The sequence below is a fragment of the Mustelus asterias genome, chromosome 5 (assembly GCF_964213995.1).
Source record: "Mustelus asterias chromosome 5, sMusAst1.hap1.1, whole genome shotgun sequence".
NCBI lineage: Eukaryota > Metazoa > Chordata > Chondrichthyes > Carcharhiniformes > Triakidae > Mustelus > Mustelus asterias.
Genome location: NC_135805.1, coordinates 140,510,789 through 140,529,454, shown reverse-complemented (window position 1 = coordinate 140,529,454; position 18,666 = coordinate 140,510,789). Strand labels below are relative to the sequence as shown.

At 40.3% G+C, this 18,666-nt stretch overlaps 1 protein-coding gene across 4 annotated transcripts in view; it reads right to left on the bottom strand.

The window, feature by feature from the left end:
* The window catches only part of disc1 (DISC1 scaffold protein), a 94,982-nt gene that overhangs the window by 65,671 nt on the left and 10,645 nt on the right, over positions 1 to 18,666 (bottom strand). For 3 of the 4 annotated variants that reach the window (XM_078213410.1, XM_078213411.1, XM_078213412.1), the window contains 6 exons: positions 16,633 to 17,528; positions 13,072 to 13,141; positions 11,988 to 12,126; positions 7,578 to 7,695; positions 4,534 to 4,766; positions 3,468 to 3,522 (listed from right to left, as the gene is read on the bottom strand). In XM_078213410.1, coding sequence (XP_078069536.1) covers positions 3,468 to 3,522; positions 4,534 to 4,766; positions 7,578 to 7,695; positions 11,988 to 12,126; positions 13,072 to 13,141; positions 16,633 to 17,528 — 1,511 coding nt within the window. The remainder of the gene's footprint in view (positions 1 to 3,467; positions 3,523 to 4,533; positions 4,767 to 7,577; positions 7,696 to 11,987; positions 12,127 to 13,071; positions 13,142 to 16,632; positions 17,529 to 18,666) is intronic. The other variant, XM_078213413.1, reaches the window with a different exon arrangement.

Sequence of the window (18,666 nt, the reverse complement as noted above, 5' to 3'; positions counted from 1 at the left end):
TCTCTGAACTTGTATTCTTTCAGGCCCAACACTAATGTTATCAAATTTGCTGACAAAAAGAGTGCTGCTACTGCCTGGTATGCCGACCTCTACTTAGCAGAGGCTGGATACCAACTCTGACACTTCCTCCTCCAGACCATGACCCCTCCCTGAACAAGTGTTTCTAGGGCAGTCACTAACTTCATCTCCTCTGGAGATCTTCCCTCCACTGCTTCCCACCTCATAGTCCCCCAACCCTGAACAGCCTGCTTCTACCTCCTTCCCAAGATCCACAAAGAGTACTGTCCTGGGTGACTTATCGTTTCAGCCTGTTCCTGCCCCACTAAACTGATTTCTTCCTATTTTGACTCTATTTTTTCTCCCCTCATCTAGTCTTTCCCCAACTATATCTGCAACTTTTCTCCCCCCCCCCCCCCCCCGACTTCCCCTTTTCTACATTATACATCTGTCCCATTTCCACCTCCACCCCACCCCCCAAACATCTTCATTTGGCACAGGTTACAGCTTCTCTGAGGTTTGGCCTTCACACCTTTTATTCTCTCTGTGGACAGCTATTAGCAGAATTTTCGCCTGGTTTCTATGGCTATGACTCATCTTTCATTCCCTCCCCCTGCAGTATAAATAACTGCCACTTTCTAGCCTTTTAGCTTTGACAAAGGGTTATCTGGACTTGAAACGTCAGCTTTTTTCTCTTCTTACAGATGCTGCCAGACCTGCTGAGATTTTCCAGCATTTTCTCTTTTGGTTTCAGATTCCAGCATCCGCAGTAATTTGCTTTTATCTGCAACTTTTCTCATGTTCTCCATCATTTTGGCAGTTTACAAATTCCTGGCATTAACCATCTCCTTCCCATCATGGACATCCAAAGCCTCTACACCTCCAGCACCCTCAGGGTGATTGTTGATTTTCTACTTCTTCCTTGGACTGAGGACCAACCAGTTTCCCTCAACCATAATCCTCCATTGACTATCTTCTTTTTCAACTCATCTCAATTCCACCAAATAAAATATGTTGCTATGGGTACCTGCATATGTCCTAACAATGCCTGTCTTTTTATGGACTGTGTGAAACATTCCTTATTCCAGTCCTACATCGACTCCCTCCCTCAATTCTTTTTCCTGTACTTTGATGACTGTATCAATGCCATTTCCTGTTACCACCCCGAATTGGAAAACTTCTTTCAACTTTACTTCCAATTTTCACCTTTCTCTCACCTTCACAAGGTCCATCTCCAACTCTTCCCTTCCTCAATTTCTGTCTCCATTTCTTGGCATAGACTATCGACAAACATTCATTATAAGTTCACTAACTCCCAAAGCTACCTCGACTACACTTCCTCACACCCTACACCCTATAAGGATTCCATTCCATTCCCCAAGTTTCTCCATCTCTGTCACATCTGTTCCAATGATGCAACCTTCCATACCAGCACTTTTGCTATGTCCTTTTTCCTCAACCGAGGATTCTTACTACCATGGTTTACAGGGTACTCAATCCTGTCTGGCTCATTTCCATAACTTTTCCCCTCATCCCCTCTCTTTCAGAACCATAACACGGTTGCCCGTGTCCTCTCCTTCCATCCCACCAACCTCCATATACAACAGATCATCTTCTACCATTTCTGTCAACTCCAATATGTTGCCACCGCCAAACACATTTTCCCTTCCCCTCTGAGCATACTGAAAGGACCATTCTTTCTGTAACACCCTGGTCCACGCTTCTCTCACCCCCAACACCCTGTCCTCTTCCCACAGCTCCTTTCTGTGGTGTCTGTTTACCTTCTCTCTCCTCACCATTCAAGGTCCTAAACACTCTCTCCAGGTGAAGCAGCAATTTACATGTACAATTTACTTCCTTCAATTTAGAATTCTGCATTCGCTGCTCACAATGTGGCCTCCTCTAAGTGTGAGGACCAAACATAGGTTGGGTGATTGCGTTGCAGAACATCCATTTCAAAGCTCTGGTGTCCTGACATTTTAATTCTCCACCTTGCTTTCACAATGACATCTCTGTCCTTTGCCTATTGCACTCTTTCAGCGAAGCTCAACACAAACTCCAGGTCCAGGCACTTTACAGCCCTCAGACTCAACCTTGAGTTCAACAATTTTAGACTGCAATCTGTGCCTTGCTTCTTCCCCACCACCAATTTTATCTTCTTTTCTTAGCATGTTTCAGCTTTTCTCTCATTTTTGCTTTCAAACAGCATCACACCTGCTCTTGGCACATCTTTTGTTTTTCTTGTCCCATCATCATTCCTATCAGCATTGTAAGACTAACTCTTTTTATTTATTGATGGGATGTGTGCAGCACTGGATAGGCTAGCAATTATTGCCCATTCTTCCATTAAATCACTCCCGTCTTCCACACGGTAAAAGACTTTCCTTGTATTCCTGTTCCCATCCTCCCCTTGTTAAAAACCTATTATATTTCTAACTTTTCCCAGTTTTGATAAAAAGGTCAACAACCTGAAACATTAACTCTGTTTCTCTTTCCACATTTGCTGTCAAACCTGCTGAGTAGCTAGGATTGTCTACTTTTATTTCAGATTTCTAGCATCTGCAGTTTTCTACTTTGCAAATACTATTTCATATCAATTTTAACAACTGCTAGAAGCTCTGGTTGAAAGTAATTAAATGAAGCAACCCAAGATCAGACCAAAACTAGATTTAAGGAAATCTAGTATCTTTTTGTATACCTTTGCCAAAGTAGCTGACACATTACAACTTGAGAAAGTAAACTATTCCACCTAATTGGTCTGTCTCACTCCTTTGCTCTTTTCCCAAAGCTGTACAATTTCTTTCTCTTTCAAGTCTATATCCAACCTTTCAAACGCTAATTTCAGTCATGGTGACCATGACAACTTTCATAGATTGTTGTAAAAACCCAGCTGGTTCATTGATGTATTTTATGGAATGAAATCTGCCATCCCTACCTGGTCTAACCTAAGTATTACTCCAAACCCACAGCAACTGCCCTCTGAAATGGCCTAGCAAGCCACACAATTCAAAGGCAATTAAGGATGGGCAACAAATGCTGGCTTTGAAGCAATGGCCACGTGCTATGAAAGAATTGAAGGAAAAAAACCATCCTCCAACATTTTTTGTAACTTCTCCATTTTATCAGCATCTTTTTAAAATGCCCAGAACTAATCTCAGTACTTCAAACTAGGGTCTCACCAGGAAGATAACAGACCAGCAATCCGCAAATCTCTTTGCAGGAAGCAGATCTGGGTTAATGAGGCACACCAGGTGAAACTATTATATTTCACTACTATTTATCCAAATACATATTTGTTTCCAATTTTTCCTCAACATCATTCTTGTGGGTGCACATGACTAAGAAACAATACAAACAAGAAAAGAAAACAGGCAAATAGGACAGTCTTATAATTTGGGATCAATAGCTATTAGAGATGGGGCAGATATTAAAATTAGATGCTAGAAATGTGTTTTTAATATTGGGCTTACCTTGGTAGTAGCTGTCTTAATAGCCATACTTAGCGATTGTTCTTTCGTTTGAAGCCTTAAAAAACATGTTGCAGGATAAAACAATTAGCAATATGGTCTGGAAATGACAAACATCATGAAACAGTAGTTGAAAGTAATTAAATGAAGCAACCCAAGATCAGACCAAAACTAGATTTAAGGAAATCTAGTACCTTTTTGTATACCTTTGCCAAAATAGCTGACACATTACAACTTGAGAAAGTAAACTATTCCACCTAATGGGTCTGTCTCACTCCTCTGCTCTTTTCCCAAAGCTTTCTCTTTCAAGTCTATATCCAACCTAATGGTAAAAGAGACAGTAAGTTCTAGTGCATGAATTCTTTACAATTGTGACTAATTTTTTTACATGACCAAAATAAACTTCAACTTACGAAAAATTGGTCAGTAATTGCATATGGCATTTTATACACTTACTTACCCATCCAACCAACATAATGAGATTCCATTAAATGACTCCCCAGGATAAGAAAAACACTTCATTGGAAGTCAACCACCCTTCAACTACCAGTTTGGAAATTTTCAATTCATTTAACTTCAACAATTTTAGACTGCAATCTCTGTGCCTTGCTTCTTCCCCACCACCAATTTTATCTTCTTTTCTTAGCAAGTTTCAGCTTTTCTCTCATCAATGCCAACAAAGCGTTCCTCCTTTCATTACTCTTTACGTGAAGAAGTGCTTCGTTCAAATGAGATGCTTAATTCAGGCCCTGTATGCCTGTTCGGTGCTACACTTGGATGTTGAAGATCCAAAACAGAGAATAAATTCTTCTGGTGCCCCAAGCAACAATTCTCCACCAACTAACATGGTAGATTAATTGGAAATTTGTGCTATTTGTGGATCTTTGCACTGCACAAACTTGTTGTCACATATACAGATATACAAATTTGCAACTCAAAATAATTCATTTTATGAAAAGTGCTTTAGGATATACCTGGAGTCATTAGACTACATATAAAATTTTCTTCAATCACCTATTGTATGACAAGGCCAGCTTGACTGTCAATTAACATCTAAATATTCTTTTACCTCTTTATATCTTCAGGAAGTTTTACAGTGAAGAGGATTTTATTTCGTAATGGCACAACATCCTCCAATATCTTATTCATATCTTGTAACTCATTAGCTGACAGAGCTGATAAAGGAGGCGGCTCACAATCGTACGAGTGAATGAGTCTGCTTTCTTCTTCTATTTCTATACTTAGCTGATTGTCTTGAGCTTCCAATACTGCCAGTCGTTCCTTGAGATCAGTGATTTCTTCCTATTTTTGTAATAAAATGCATTATTTAACTAGATTGTAAGTAATTTAAATACAAACCTCATTACAAAACTATATCCTTCACAAGTATGGCAGAACTTAAATCGTTCCATTAGACTACCTGAAAATTAGAACATAGTAACTTTATCCTAAATTCTCTTCATCTGTTAGGGCATGACTAGAACCATTACTCCAAGGAGAGGAAGGAAGATATTATGGGAAAAAAAAAGCACAGTGATTGCTGACGTAACCTATTTTCCCAGACTACTGTAGCCAATTCTGTCTTTATACCTTCATAATTACCTCTATTTAAGGTTAAGATCCAAGTGTCACATCCTCAAACTGAATGCAAGGGGAGAATATTCCACCACACTCCTGCACCTTGTAGATGGTGGACAAACTTTAGGGAATCAGGTGGTGAGTTACTTGCCACAGGATTCCTAGCCTCTGATCTGCTCTTGTAGCCACGGTATTTATATGACTATTCCAGTTCAGTTTCTGGTCAATAGTAACTGCCAGGATGTTGACGATGGGCGAGACTGACTGCCCTTGGCATCAAGGCAGCATTTGCCGAACCATGGAATCAAGGCGCCCTAGCAAAACTGGAGTCAATGGGAATCAAGAGGAAAACCCTCCACTGGTTGGAGTCATACCTAGCACAAAGGAAATGGTTTGTGGTGATTGGAGGTCAATCAACTCAGCTCCTGGACATCACTGCAGGAGTTCCTCAGAGTAGTGTCCCAACCTTCAGCTGCTTCATCACCGACCTTCCTTCCATCATAAGGTCAGAAGTGGGGATATTCGCAGATGACTGCACAATGTTCGATATCATTTGTGATTCCTTAGATGCCCATATCCAAACACAGCAAGACCTGGACAATATCCAGGCTTGGGCTGACAGTGGCAAGTAACATTTGCGCCACACAAGTGCCAGGCAATGACCATCTCCAACAAAAGAGGATCTAACCATCACCCCTTGACATTCATCACTCAATTCCCCCACTATCAACGTCCTGGGGTTACCATTGACCAGAAACTGAACTGGACTAGCCATATAAATATCGTGGCTACCAGAGTAGGTCAAAGGTTAGGAACCCTGCTGCGTATAACTCATCTCCTGACTACCCAAAGCCTGTCCACCATCTACAAGGCACAAGTCAGGAGTGTAATGGAACACTCTCCACTTGCCTGGATGAGTGCAGCTCCAACAACACTCAAGAAGCTTAACACCATGCAGGACAAAGCAGCCCATTTCATTGCTACCCCTTCCACAAACATTCAATCCCTCCACCACCGGCCAACATACCACCCACAAGATGTACTCCAGAAACTCACCAAGGTTCCTTAGACAGCACCTCACAACCCACGACCATTATCATCCAGGACAAGAGCAACAGATAGCTGGGAACACCACTACTTGGAGGCTCTCCTCCAAGTCACTCCTCATCCTGATGGAAATATACCGCCTTCTTTCACTGAAGCTGGAACAAAGTCCTGGCACTCCCTTCCTAACAGTACTGTAGGTGTACCTACACTTCAGGGACTGCAGCAGTTCAAGGCGGCAGTTCACCACCCCCTTCTCAAGGACAACGAGGGATGGACAATAAATGCTGGTCTAGCCAGTGACGCCCACATCCCGTAAAATGAATTTTAAATTCAGTGATGGTGATGCCACTGAATGTCACGATAATTAGATCCTCTCTTGTTGGAGATGATCATTGCCTGGCAATCATGTGGTGCAAATGTTTCATGCCACTTATCAATCCAAGCTTAGTTAGTGTCCAGGTCTTGCTACATTTGTACATGGACTGCTTCAGTACAAGTCGTGAATGGTGCTGAATATTGTGCAATCAGCGAACTTTGTCACTTTGTATGTTCAGTCCCTTCCTGTCACACACTGGTCACTGTTAACTGTATAATTAACTGACATTATTAACTTGTCCTTTCTCGTTAACTTTGCAAATATCCCCTCAAATGAACCCTTCCCCAAATATTTAGCTTAAAGCCCTCTCTGGCACCCTAGTTATATGATTTTTCAGGACAGCGTAGCGCCATCCCAATAGTACAGTTTCCACTTGCCCCAGTATTGATCCCAGTGTCTTAGGAATCAAAACCCAATCTTCGAATCATGCATTGAATTCTCTGATCTTATTTATATGATGTCAATCATATAAATCATATGAACTCCCAGTCATGGTGCAGAGGTCATTTATAGCAAAAATAGTGGTTCTATTTGTCATACTGCTCATCCAACACTGGGTACTTATTGGGCAGGAATTTCCTCTGGCTAAATACTGGGAACACTGAAGCCATTGCCTTTGATTCATGCCACATATATCTGTTCCTTAGCCACCAGCTCCATCCCTCACCCAGGCAACTATGTGAACTAAACTGTTCACAATGTTAGTGTCATCTCTGACCAAGATAAGCTTCAAAAGACGTATCCATTGTGACCAAGACTCCCTACTATCACCTCTAGCATTCTGTCCCTGCTTCAACTCATCTTCTGCTGAAACCTTTACACCTTTGTTACCACTAGACATGACTGTTCTAATGGTCCCGTGACCAGCCTCCCATCTTCCACCCTTAGGTCACCCAAAACTCTACTGTCTGTATCCTAACTCACACTAAGTCCAATTCACTCAATAACTCAAAGGTCTATGACCTCTTCATAAATTTAAATTTCAAAGATGCTCCACAGGGACCAATTAATTAACTGGAATTTTGTCAGTGATAATATTCAAATTAAAAAGGATATATATATATATTATATATAGATATATAGATAAAAAGTGTGTACAATTCATCACATACCTGTAACTGTTGTCTGTCTAGAATAAGTTGTTTTCTCCTTGACCATGACAAATGTTGATTATATAGATTTGAATCTGAATATTTATCTTCTACACCTTGCCGTAAACTACCTGCATTGCTGAACATACAAAAAGTACTGTAATATATTTTTTGCACATGAAACACTGGTATGTCCAAAATCTGAAAGCTTGTTTGTTAGAAAACAGAATTTCTCTTCAGGAACTAATGTTGTCGGCTGTTGACTCATTTCTTTATTTGGTGCCTGTGATACAGTTTTGGCAGATTTCACTCATGAAGCTTGTCAGAATCTTAAAAACACTTCAATAAGATAAGGGTAAGTGAACTAAGTAAGAAGTTTAACAACACCAGGTTAAAGTCCAACAGGTTTATTTGGTAGCAAAAGCCACACAAGCTTTCGGAGCTCCAAGCCCCTTCTTCAGGCGAGTGGGAATTCTGTTCACAAACAGGGCATATAAAGACACAAACTCAATTTACATGAATAATGGTTGGAATGCGAATACTTACAACTAATCAAGTCTTTAAGAAACAAAACAACGTGAGTGGAGAGAGCATCAAGACAGGCTAAAAAGATGTGTATTGTCTCCAGACAAGACAGCCAGTTAAACTCTGCAGGTCCAGGCAACTGTGGGGGTTACAAATAGTGTGACATGAACCCAATATCCCGGTTGAGGCCGTCCTCGCGGAACTTGGCTATCAGTTTCTGCTCAGCGACTCTGCGCCGTCGTGTGTCGCGAAGGCCGCCTTGGCAAACGCTTACCCGAATATCAGAGGCCAAATGCCCATGACCACTGAAGTGCTCCCCAACAGGAAGAGAACAGTCTTGCCTGGTGATTGTCGAGCGGTGTTCATTCATCCGTTGTCACAGCGTCTGCATAGTTTCCCCAATGTACCATGCCTCGGGACATCCTTTCCTGCAGCGTATCAGGTAGACAACGTTGGCCGAGTTGCAAGAGTATGTACCGTGTACCTGGTGGATGGTGTTCTCACGTGAGATGATGGCATCTGTGTCGATGATCCAGCACGTCTTGCAGAGGTTGCTGTGGCAGAGTTATGTGGTGTCGTGGTCACTGTTCTCCTGAAGGCTGGGTAGTTTGCTGCGGACAATGGTCTGTTTGAGGTTGTGCAGTTGTTTGAAGGCAAGAAATGGGGGTGTGGGGATGGCCTTGGCGAGATGTTCGTCTTCATCAATGACATGTTGACAGCTCCGGAGGAGATGCCGTAGCTTCTCCGCTCCGGGGAAGTACTGGACGACGAAGGGTACTCTGTCCACTGTGTCCCGTGTTTGTCTTCTGAGGAGGTCGGTGCGGTTTTTCGCTGTGGCGCGTTGGAACTGTTGATCAATGAGTCGAGCGCTATATCCTGTTCTTATGAAGGCATCTTTCAGCGTCTGGAGGTGTCTGTTGCGATCCTCCTCATCCGTGCAGCCTTCAGGAGAACAGTGACCACGACACCACACAACCCTGCCACAGCAACCTCTGCAAGACGTGCCGGATCATCGACACAGATGCCATCATCTCACGTGAGAACACCATCCACCAGGTACACGGTACATACTCTTGCAACTCGGCCAACGTTGTCTACCTGATACGCTGCAGGAAAGGATGTCCCGAGGCATGGTACATTGGGGAAACTATGCAGACGCTGCGACAACGGATGAATGAACACCGCTCGACAATCACCAGGCAAGACTGTTTTCTTCCTGTTGGGGAGCACTTCAGCGGTCACGGGCATTCGGCCTCTGATATTCGGGTAAGCGTTCGCCAAGGCGGCCTTCGTGACACACGACGGCGCAGAGTCGCTGAGCAGAAACTGGTAGCCAAGTTCCGCACACACGAGGACGGCCTCAACCGGGATATTGGGTTCATGTCACACTATTTGTAACCCCCACAGTTGCCTGGACCTGCAGAGTTTAACTGGCTGTCTTGTCTGGAGACAATACACATCTTTTTAGCCTGTCTTGATGCTCTCTCCACTCACGTTGTTTTGTTTCTTAAAGACTTGATTAGTTGTAAGTATTCGCATTCCAACCATTATTCATGTAAATTGAGTTTGTGTCTTTATATGCCCTGTTTGTGAACAGAATTCCCACTCGCCTGAAGAAGGGGCTTGGAGCTCCGAAAGCTTGTGTGGCTTTTGCTACCAAATAAACCTGTTGGACTTTAACCTGGTGTTGTTAAACTTCTTACTGTGTTTACCCCAGTCCAACGCCGGCATCTCCACATCATAAGTGAACTGAAGCAGGAGAGTCCAAGCTTTTTATTTTCATGCCTGACATGTAACTTGGCATCAGTGGATCATAGGATAGAATTATAGAATCCCTACAGTGCAGAAGGAGGCCGTTCGGCCCATCGAGTCTGCACCGACACAATCCCACCCAGGCCCTACCCCCACATATTTAACCCACTAATCCCTCTAACCTACATATCTCAGAACTCTAAGGGGCGATTTTTAACCTGGCCAATCAACCTAACCCACACATCTTTGGACTGTGGGAGGAAACCGGAGCACCCGGAGGAAACCCACGCAGACACGAGGAGAATGTGCAAACTCCACACAGACAGTGACCCGAGCCGGGAATCGAACCCAGGACCCTGGAGCTGTGAAGCAGCAGTGCTAACCACTGTGCTACCATGCCGCCAATGATACACAAGGATCGCATGGAAATTTTAAACTTACCATCTATATTAATGTTCTTATATTGTTGTTGTGGGAAAATCACCACTCGGAGTCAGATTTAAAGATTCAACATGCAGTTTTATCGGACAAAGCTTTGGGAGAAGCGCTGGGCTCTCCGCAGTGCGCGCAGTCACCTTATCAACTTTAAAATGGCAGTTGAGCATCTTTATACACTTTCAAATAATAGACAAGTACGGACATTGGCAGTTATCACATAGTTATACATAGAATAGATACATTTACGCATTTATGTCCCCCATCAATGACTGATCCCGTTATCAAAACTCATTGTTTTAGGTCTGCTTCATCTCAAGCAGCTAATGTGCCTCAAGGTCTGATCCGTTTCCTGCAGCAATTTAAACACTGACAGGTTTTAACTTGCTGTGCAATGTCTGTGCCCAAGTCAGCACATCTTAATGTCTTTTCCCAGAGTCCATCTTGTGTCCTTTAATTTTGATTTTACTCCAACATTGTAAATTGATGTCAACAGATCTTGTTAATTTAAGATTTTACCCACCAATGAAACAACAGCATTAAGAAAAGCTCTTTACAAACACCTTGATTCACAAAATTGAAACATGGCAAATCAGTGAATAAGAAACTGAAATAAAAATAGAAGTCTGTTGCCAAAACTTTGTTGGTTGGATGGTCAAAATTTGTGGGTTGAACAAGATCCACTGGAAACTTGGAAAGAAACTGAAATCAAAGTACAGGGCAACAATTAAAATCTAAATGAACAATTTTCATGTACCCACAGCTAACGTTCCACCAACACATCTACACTATGATTAAAACAAACTCGAGTAATTCTAATGAGTCTATGCTTTCAAGGAGATGCAAAAGACCTGTTTCATAATTTTGAAAAGCAGGGGAGTTAGCCAATATCTATCCCTCAACCAACAATTTAAAACAAATCATCCAGTCTTTACACCAGATTGTGGGACCTTGCTGGCTACTGTGTTTCCTGCATTATAAAAGTGACTGCACTTGAGCAGTAGACAAAAATGTGCTGGTGAAAGGTCACAAATCTTAAAGGTTAACTTTGTTACTCTCTTCACAGACAGAGCCAGATCTGCTGACTATTTGCAGCATTTCTTGTTTTTATTTCAAAAGTATTTCATTGATTGTTTAGCACTTTAAGATGTCCTGTAAAATTATTTTTTATTCAACTCTCTCTCAGAACCTGGCAATCTTCAACGAAACCATGAGTCTCTAAGCTTGTTGTTTTTATGGACTGCTTTGGTGCATATTAAAGAGCCTCAAAGACCACTTGAAGTTTAAACCTATGTGCCTGTTACGGTGCACTTACGGTCCCAATCACTGACAGCAAAAATAGTGGTGCTAACCTGATTTATGTGCTTTCTAACCTCAGGACATGCATGGACTTCAATGCATCTGTTTTAGATCCCAGATACTGGCTAGAAATGGCAAAGGTCAGCATATCCTACAGATTACAATGGAAGTACTCTGGAATTCAGAGACACTATTTATAGCTGCTGTCACGAGAGAAATCAAGAGATGGAATGCCCACCTTTATGTTCCAATAATGGCAACAATATATATATAAAAACAAACAATTTAAGACATTTCTAGTATAATTATTATCTTCTTTAAATTTATATAAAAATCTATCAACATTTCCTTTTTTCTTTACATACACAGGCTTTTCTTTTCAGTTGTATTCCTATTCAGATAATAGAATAATGTACATACTTATGCTGCTCAGCAGCTTGTGCTTGAATTTTAGCTTCTTGCAGAAATTTTGCAATACAAGGATGGTAGGAAGGCAGCTGGAACTTTAAGGAACTCTTCTCTCTTTTTAACTCCGCTAATTTCTTGCTGAACTTGTCAACTACAACAAAATCAAATTACAATTTAAAAACTGTTAATGTGATTTTTCAGAAATGAAAACTAAATTTATTTGCATGAAAAATGAGACTGCAAAGTAAGGTTGATCCACTGCACAATTCTGTCAGTATGACAGTAAATATATCTGCACAGCAAAGTTCCAAAGACATTTTAATTTATGCTAAAATGGTTAATGAAATATATTCCACCATTAGAATAGCGAATTTAGCAGAAAATACGTCTAAAGCTAAATACAGGTAATTCAGTGCAATATTGGAAATGCAAGACTACCAGCTGTAGCCTAAATGTACTGAACCAGTAGATAAACAGAAAGTCCCAACTCCACTCATTGGAGGCTAAAATCTTCAATTTGCCTTGTGGGGCATCCAGGGAGATGGTGGCATGGTGGTAATGTCACTTGACTAGTAATCGGGAGGCCCAGGAGAATGCTAGCGGGTCATGGGTTCAAACAGCAGCAGTTTGTGAAATTTAAATTTAATTAATAAATTCAATTGAGTTTTTTAAAAATGTGGTACCAAATGCTATTCTCGGTAATAGTGACTATGAAACTATTACCAATTGTCATTAAAATACCATCTGATTCACTAACGTCCTTTAGGGAAGAAAATGTGTCATGTTTACCTGGCTGGCCTACATGTGACTCCAGGCCCACAGTAACATGGTTGACTCTTAATTATTCTTGAGATAGGCAACAAATGTTGGCCTTGCCAGCAATGCCCACAACCCATGAGGAAATAAAAAGGCACTTATCCCATTTCACCATTATATTCACATACCTTTTGTACATGAACACAATAGGACTGAATTTTTCAGTCCTATGCATGAGGAAATTCAGCTTGTATTCTCAAAAGAAACACAATTTCCTGACTTGTATAACATTTTGGAATAATGCAATTAATAATTATGACAAAATTCAACAGGGGTTCACCTTTTTCATAATCATCTTCCTGTACAGCCTCCTTCTGAAGTTTCTTCAGCTTTAGGATCAAAGATTGAAGCTACAGATTAAAACAGAAAAGGTGTATAAATTAAAACACAAGCATATTTAAAACACAACATACAGGCACGTTTGAACATTTCCCAACTGAATTCTTTGAGAATGGTGAAATTCACCAGAATCAAAATTCAACCTGTATGGATCTCTGCAGATCATTTATAACAGAAAGGTATTGTTTGTTAAGACTCCATTTCCTGGAGCTAAGTTATATACAATACACTTACTTCTTATCTATCTATGTGCACAGCGATCAAACTTCTTAATATGTATTTTAAAAACACATTTATTATTTCTTACGCATTGCACAAAGACAAAATATTCTTTCTTTAGCTAGCTGCTGTTAGATGTCATCTACATCGGCTAGTCACGATGAACAACTTGGCTTTTCTCTTCACGAAGGTGTCATGCAGAACAGTCTGTAAGATTTCCACGACATCAGTGTCAGATCTACTTACAGGGTGGAAGAGTCAATTCAGATAATTTGGTTCTGCACAGATTTTACCCTCGTGTATCTGTTGGGAGGTCAGCCACACCACACTGGTATGTAAAGTGCCTTCACTATGCCTCCAAAAAATTGCACAGTATCAGTTTCGCAGCGATATGAATCAGCACAAGGTATTGTTCAACCACTACATCTTTACTGGAGTAATCCCCGTCACATGCCCATGTTGATGTTTAATTTTCTATCTGATTTGGAGCTGGTTTGTGCTTTTTGCAGAGTGCACTCTGGAACAATCAAAATTAGATATAATAATAGGAGGAATATGATACTGGCAAATGAGGGGATTCCTCTTTAAAAGAGGAGATGACAATGTAACTAGATATCAAAAATGGGAAGAATGCATAATTTTCAAATTTATTTAGGAATGAAGAGCTGGCATTGACTAAAGATTGAGGAGCCAGCTTAAACCAAAATATATGTCCACTGAGTGCACTTCAGTGGATTGACATTAAGATATTATATTCCAGGTTAACATTCACTTTTGTAAGGCAATCAAAAACAGCACTTTAACAAATAGAAGGTCAGAGGGGGATGTGATATTCATAATTTAGTTTGAAAACGAATTAGACAATGATGAGACAAACAAATTGCCAAGCAATTATTTCTTTCTAGCATGGCTAGAAATGTAAAGACGAATTGATCGCTTGGGGAAAACTATCGATAAAGTTCAAAATTGGGCCATGTATATATTAAAGTGAAAGACCTCACAAAGTCATGCCTTGCATGTAATCAGCTAATATAATGAACAACAGTGTCCCCACATACAATCATCTCAATCGGCAGAGGTGGTAGAGGCAGGTACAATTTACAACATTTAAAAGACATGGATTGTAAAGGTTTAGAGGGATATGGGTCAAACGCAGTCAAATGGGACTAGTTCAGTTTAAGAAACCTAGTCAGCACGGACAAGTTGGGTCGAAGGGCCTGTTTCGGTGCTGTATATCTCTATGACTCTAATTTTACTTTTTATATAACAACCTAGTAAGTTTTGTAGAGTTTGCCACCAGCTCTATTTCTACACATGCATAAATTAAACTTCATAACTTAAGTATGTTATGTTTGTATTTGTGTGTGTGTGTTGGGCATAACATATAGCTTTAAGTTTTAATTTCATTTTTAAAAGTTGCCTTCAAGTCTGTGGCTCGTTTAGATGCCTGCATTGTAATGAAGCTTTACGATCCTAAAGCAAACACAGGATATAAAAACTGGGTTGTTGCATATTAACAGAGACCACAGGGGAGCAAAAAGCAGAATGAGTTCAGTTCAAAGAATGTAACCTAGAAGCAAGGAGCTTTTCACAGAATCTTCTTTGACTTGAAGGGCCAAAGGGCCTGTTACTGTGCTGTAATGTTCTTCATTCTTTTCTTTGCTCTGGAACAGGGAACAAGAAGAAAGACTGCAGAGAGCAGATCTCAAACTAAAGAAAAGCCCCAGAAACCAGGGAATGGAGCAGAAGAACGTGAAAATTGTGAAGTCAAGAAACAAAGAACAAGAATCTGGCAGGAAAAAAAAGGTTCTGTTCAGTAAAGTTGAGAATGAGGAGCAGAGAGGCTCCAAGTTTAAAATAAGGCTGCAAGGTGCAGACCTGGGAACATTAGCTTGTGAGAAGGTAACCCAAAGGTTGGTGACACCTTAATATGGCCTGTGAAGCAGTGGTATTCTGTTGGTATGGCTGGGTATCTGATTGCGTGGTAGCTTGAATGCATGTGGCAATCCAGAGGAATACCAGGAGTAGTTGAAACCCTGGAGAAGTTGAAACCCTGGAGGTGTCCAGGGAGAAAGTGTCATTAGGGAGAATATTTCAAGGCATGTTCTTCAAGAGTGGAGATTGGAAACCCTTGTGCAGAAGACAGAGTTCCAGTGAGACCAGTTGGTTCATAGTTTGACAAGCATCTAGGGAAAATTGATGCAAAATCCGTAGAAGTCATTTGGGTGGCATCTGTGTGGGATGTCTGATCACATTTTGCCAATTGGTTTACATGCACTGTGTACTTACTGTGAATATCAAAATACAAGAAAGATTCTGTAACGAGTGTTATCCTTACAAATCTATATATATCTGTAAATATATAGTTGAGGTGAAGGAAATGTGTATTATAGTTAATCTTTGCTTGTTCAGTAAATGTTTATTTTTATTAAAAGGTCATCAGTTAACCCCCTGATTCTGTTCAGTAGCTGCCTCCCACACATTTAAATAAAAAAATAAAAGCTTGGATCTATCAAGCTGGGTTCCACCCTGAGATTCGACTTGTCCAGTAGTATCATCTGGGATCGGAATAGTAATAATAACATTCGACAGCCTCCTTAAGTGTTTCAGACCAAAAATAAATAAAAGTGCAATTCGCCTCCAATGAAACATTTTGAAGGATGCAACAAACTATCAAAATGAACCTCAAAGTGTAATACAAAATTAATTTAACAAGCAACGTAACAGTCATCTCATAACAAAAATCATTGCAAGAACTCCGCCCCAGAGTAACATTTTTTTCCCCCAGATAGTCACCAGATGACTTCACTGATGGTATAAAATGGATACAGTTCAACTATAGGGTTGTGGGTAAATGACAGTCACACTCACAATTTTTGAATATTGATTTCACAACTTGAAACAATATTTTTACACCTACTTATTAACATTAATAATCTATGACCATATTTTCTTGAGACAAAATAAACATTTTATTAGAGCAGATAGACTTGGCAAACAGTTTCAAAGGTTTTAGAAAATTCTCAGAAGATACCATTATAAGTGAAGGAAGAGTTGTAAAAATATTCTTACTTTCTGAAGGGAAGAACATTATTGAATTCAAGAACAATTAGGGATGGGCAATAAATGCTGGCCTAGCCAGTGACACCCACATCCCAAGAATGTATTTTAAAAACTGATACAACAGTCTAAATAAATTTTGCTTCAGAGACATTGCAGTTATGATATAATGGAACATGCAATGTTGAACATTATCAATTCAGAGTATCCTGATAACACTGACCTTTAACGTCATTCTGTTTTCAAGCAGACAATCCTGAAGAATCGGTTCATACTTCCCTAATAAGGAATTACATTTCTGGTCAAAGGCAGTGTTGATACTCTCATACCCTGAAGTTACAGATGAACCAGAAGAGTAATCAGAAGAATCAGCTGAACAGAGAAATGGAAAGTCTGCATCTAGTGAGCCTGTGTCATAATCCTTCTGTCTCAAATCTGGTTCAGCACGGGGAAGCTGTAAAGTTGAAACAAATCCATTCTGCTGCAGTTCTTTACCGTCAGCATTAATGCTGTTACAATTTAATGACAGTTCTATGAAACTGAAGCTGGAAATGAAGGCATTAGCTGAATTTACTTCTTCATCTATGTCCCAAGGCTGCAGTCTTGGCAATTTTTCATCATCTACTTGTTTATTTGGACTCGTAACAGCTTGTGGCTTGCTTACATCAATACCCTTTTCCTTTACACACTGTGTGGGGCCAGCACCCTGCTTCTGTAGACAGCCTGTTGGCAAGTGCTTGGAGCAAGTATTAATTCCAGTGTAACAGGACCCATCACAATCATCAGGCCACTGACGGTTAGAATCAGAACACAAAATGCTTTCTGACATCATATTTGGCTGAAATGCTGCAACGGTTGGATTTTCAGCAGCTAAGTGATTTAAAACTGTACTTTTGTCTTCCCTTAGATGCTTAAGATCGTTTAAGCAGTATCCCTCCAGTTTATTATTATAAGATGACAAGTCAGTACAAGTCTTTCTTTCATTTTCGACATGTTGTGATACAAAGTAGACACCAACAAGAGGAGGGTGATGTTCAACAACATTCCTCATGTACCCTGGTTTCTTTGAAAGTTTCTTTTTGCAAGAACTGAGTCCAGTCAATATTGAAATACAATTATCTGAAAAAAATAGAAGTGAACACAATTACAATAAATTAATTCAGATCTCTAGTTGAGTAATTGCTCTCAAATTTACTTCCCAATTAATATTAATATCAACCATAAACAAGATAAAGAACATAATCTCTATGGACTGTGTCTTCATTTGATTGCTAGAAAGTGTTCTAACAATATTTGTACACATAAATTACAGAAACTAAACCATGTGAACAGATTGTGTAAATTACAAGCATTACTGATACAAGTTATGTGGATTGCCTATAGTTTACTTCTGTCCTTCACATTTAATTTTTATTTTCTTTGATTTTTTTATTGACTGTTATTTATTGTAAACCAATGCATCTGTGTAGTGTGTCACATGATTATGTGGTGACATCATCAGAGGCTTTTGGGAGATTTTCCCTCTATTCCATCCTGGAACATAAGAAAGCAACACCTATCTAATAGAGCTCCACAAACTGGTTAAGTAACCCACAGCACAACAACCTTTCATTCTTTTGTCTGTGCTGCTAAAGTGAGCTGACCACTGCAGTATATGACAGTAAAAGACGAAATTGGGAACGATTGCGGTTTTCCAGTAAAAATAGTCAGAAGAAACAATTCAGACCTGGACCTCGAGTCAAGGATCGATTTTTAGGAGACCATTCCTCCACTGATTGAAGTGCAGTAAATCTGGCCGTTGGAAACAGGTTTCTTAGCCTTTGCCAAGGGTGTACATTAATTTTAAAATTCCATAAAAAGCACTCCAGACCATGCCTTAGTTTTTTTTTAACCCATAGGATCATAGAATCTACAGCACAGAGACTGGCCCTTCGGCCCAAACGAGTCCATGCCGACCAAAATGTTCATCTAAGCTAACCCCATTTACCTGCATTTGTCCCATATCCCTCTAAACCTTTCCTATCCATGTTTCTGTCAAAATGCCTTTTAAATGTTGTCAATGTCCCTGCCTCAACCACTTCCTCTGGCAGCTCATTCCATACATATCACCCTCTGCGTAAAAAGGTTGCTCCTCAAGTTCCCATTAATTCTTTCCCCTCTTAACTTAAACCTATGCCTTCTCGTTCTCAATTCCCCCAACCCTGGGAAAAAGACAGTGCATTCACCCTATCCATACCTCTCATGATCTTATACACTT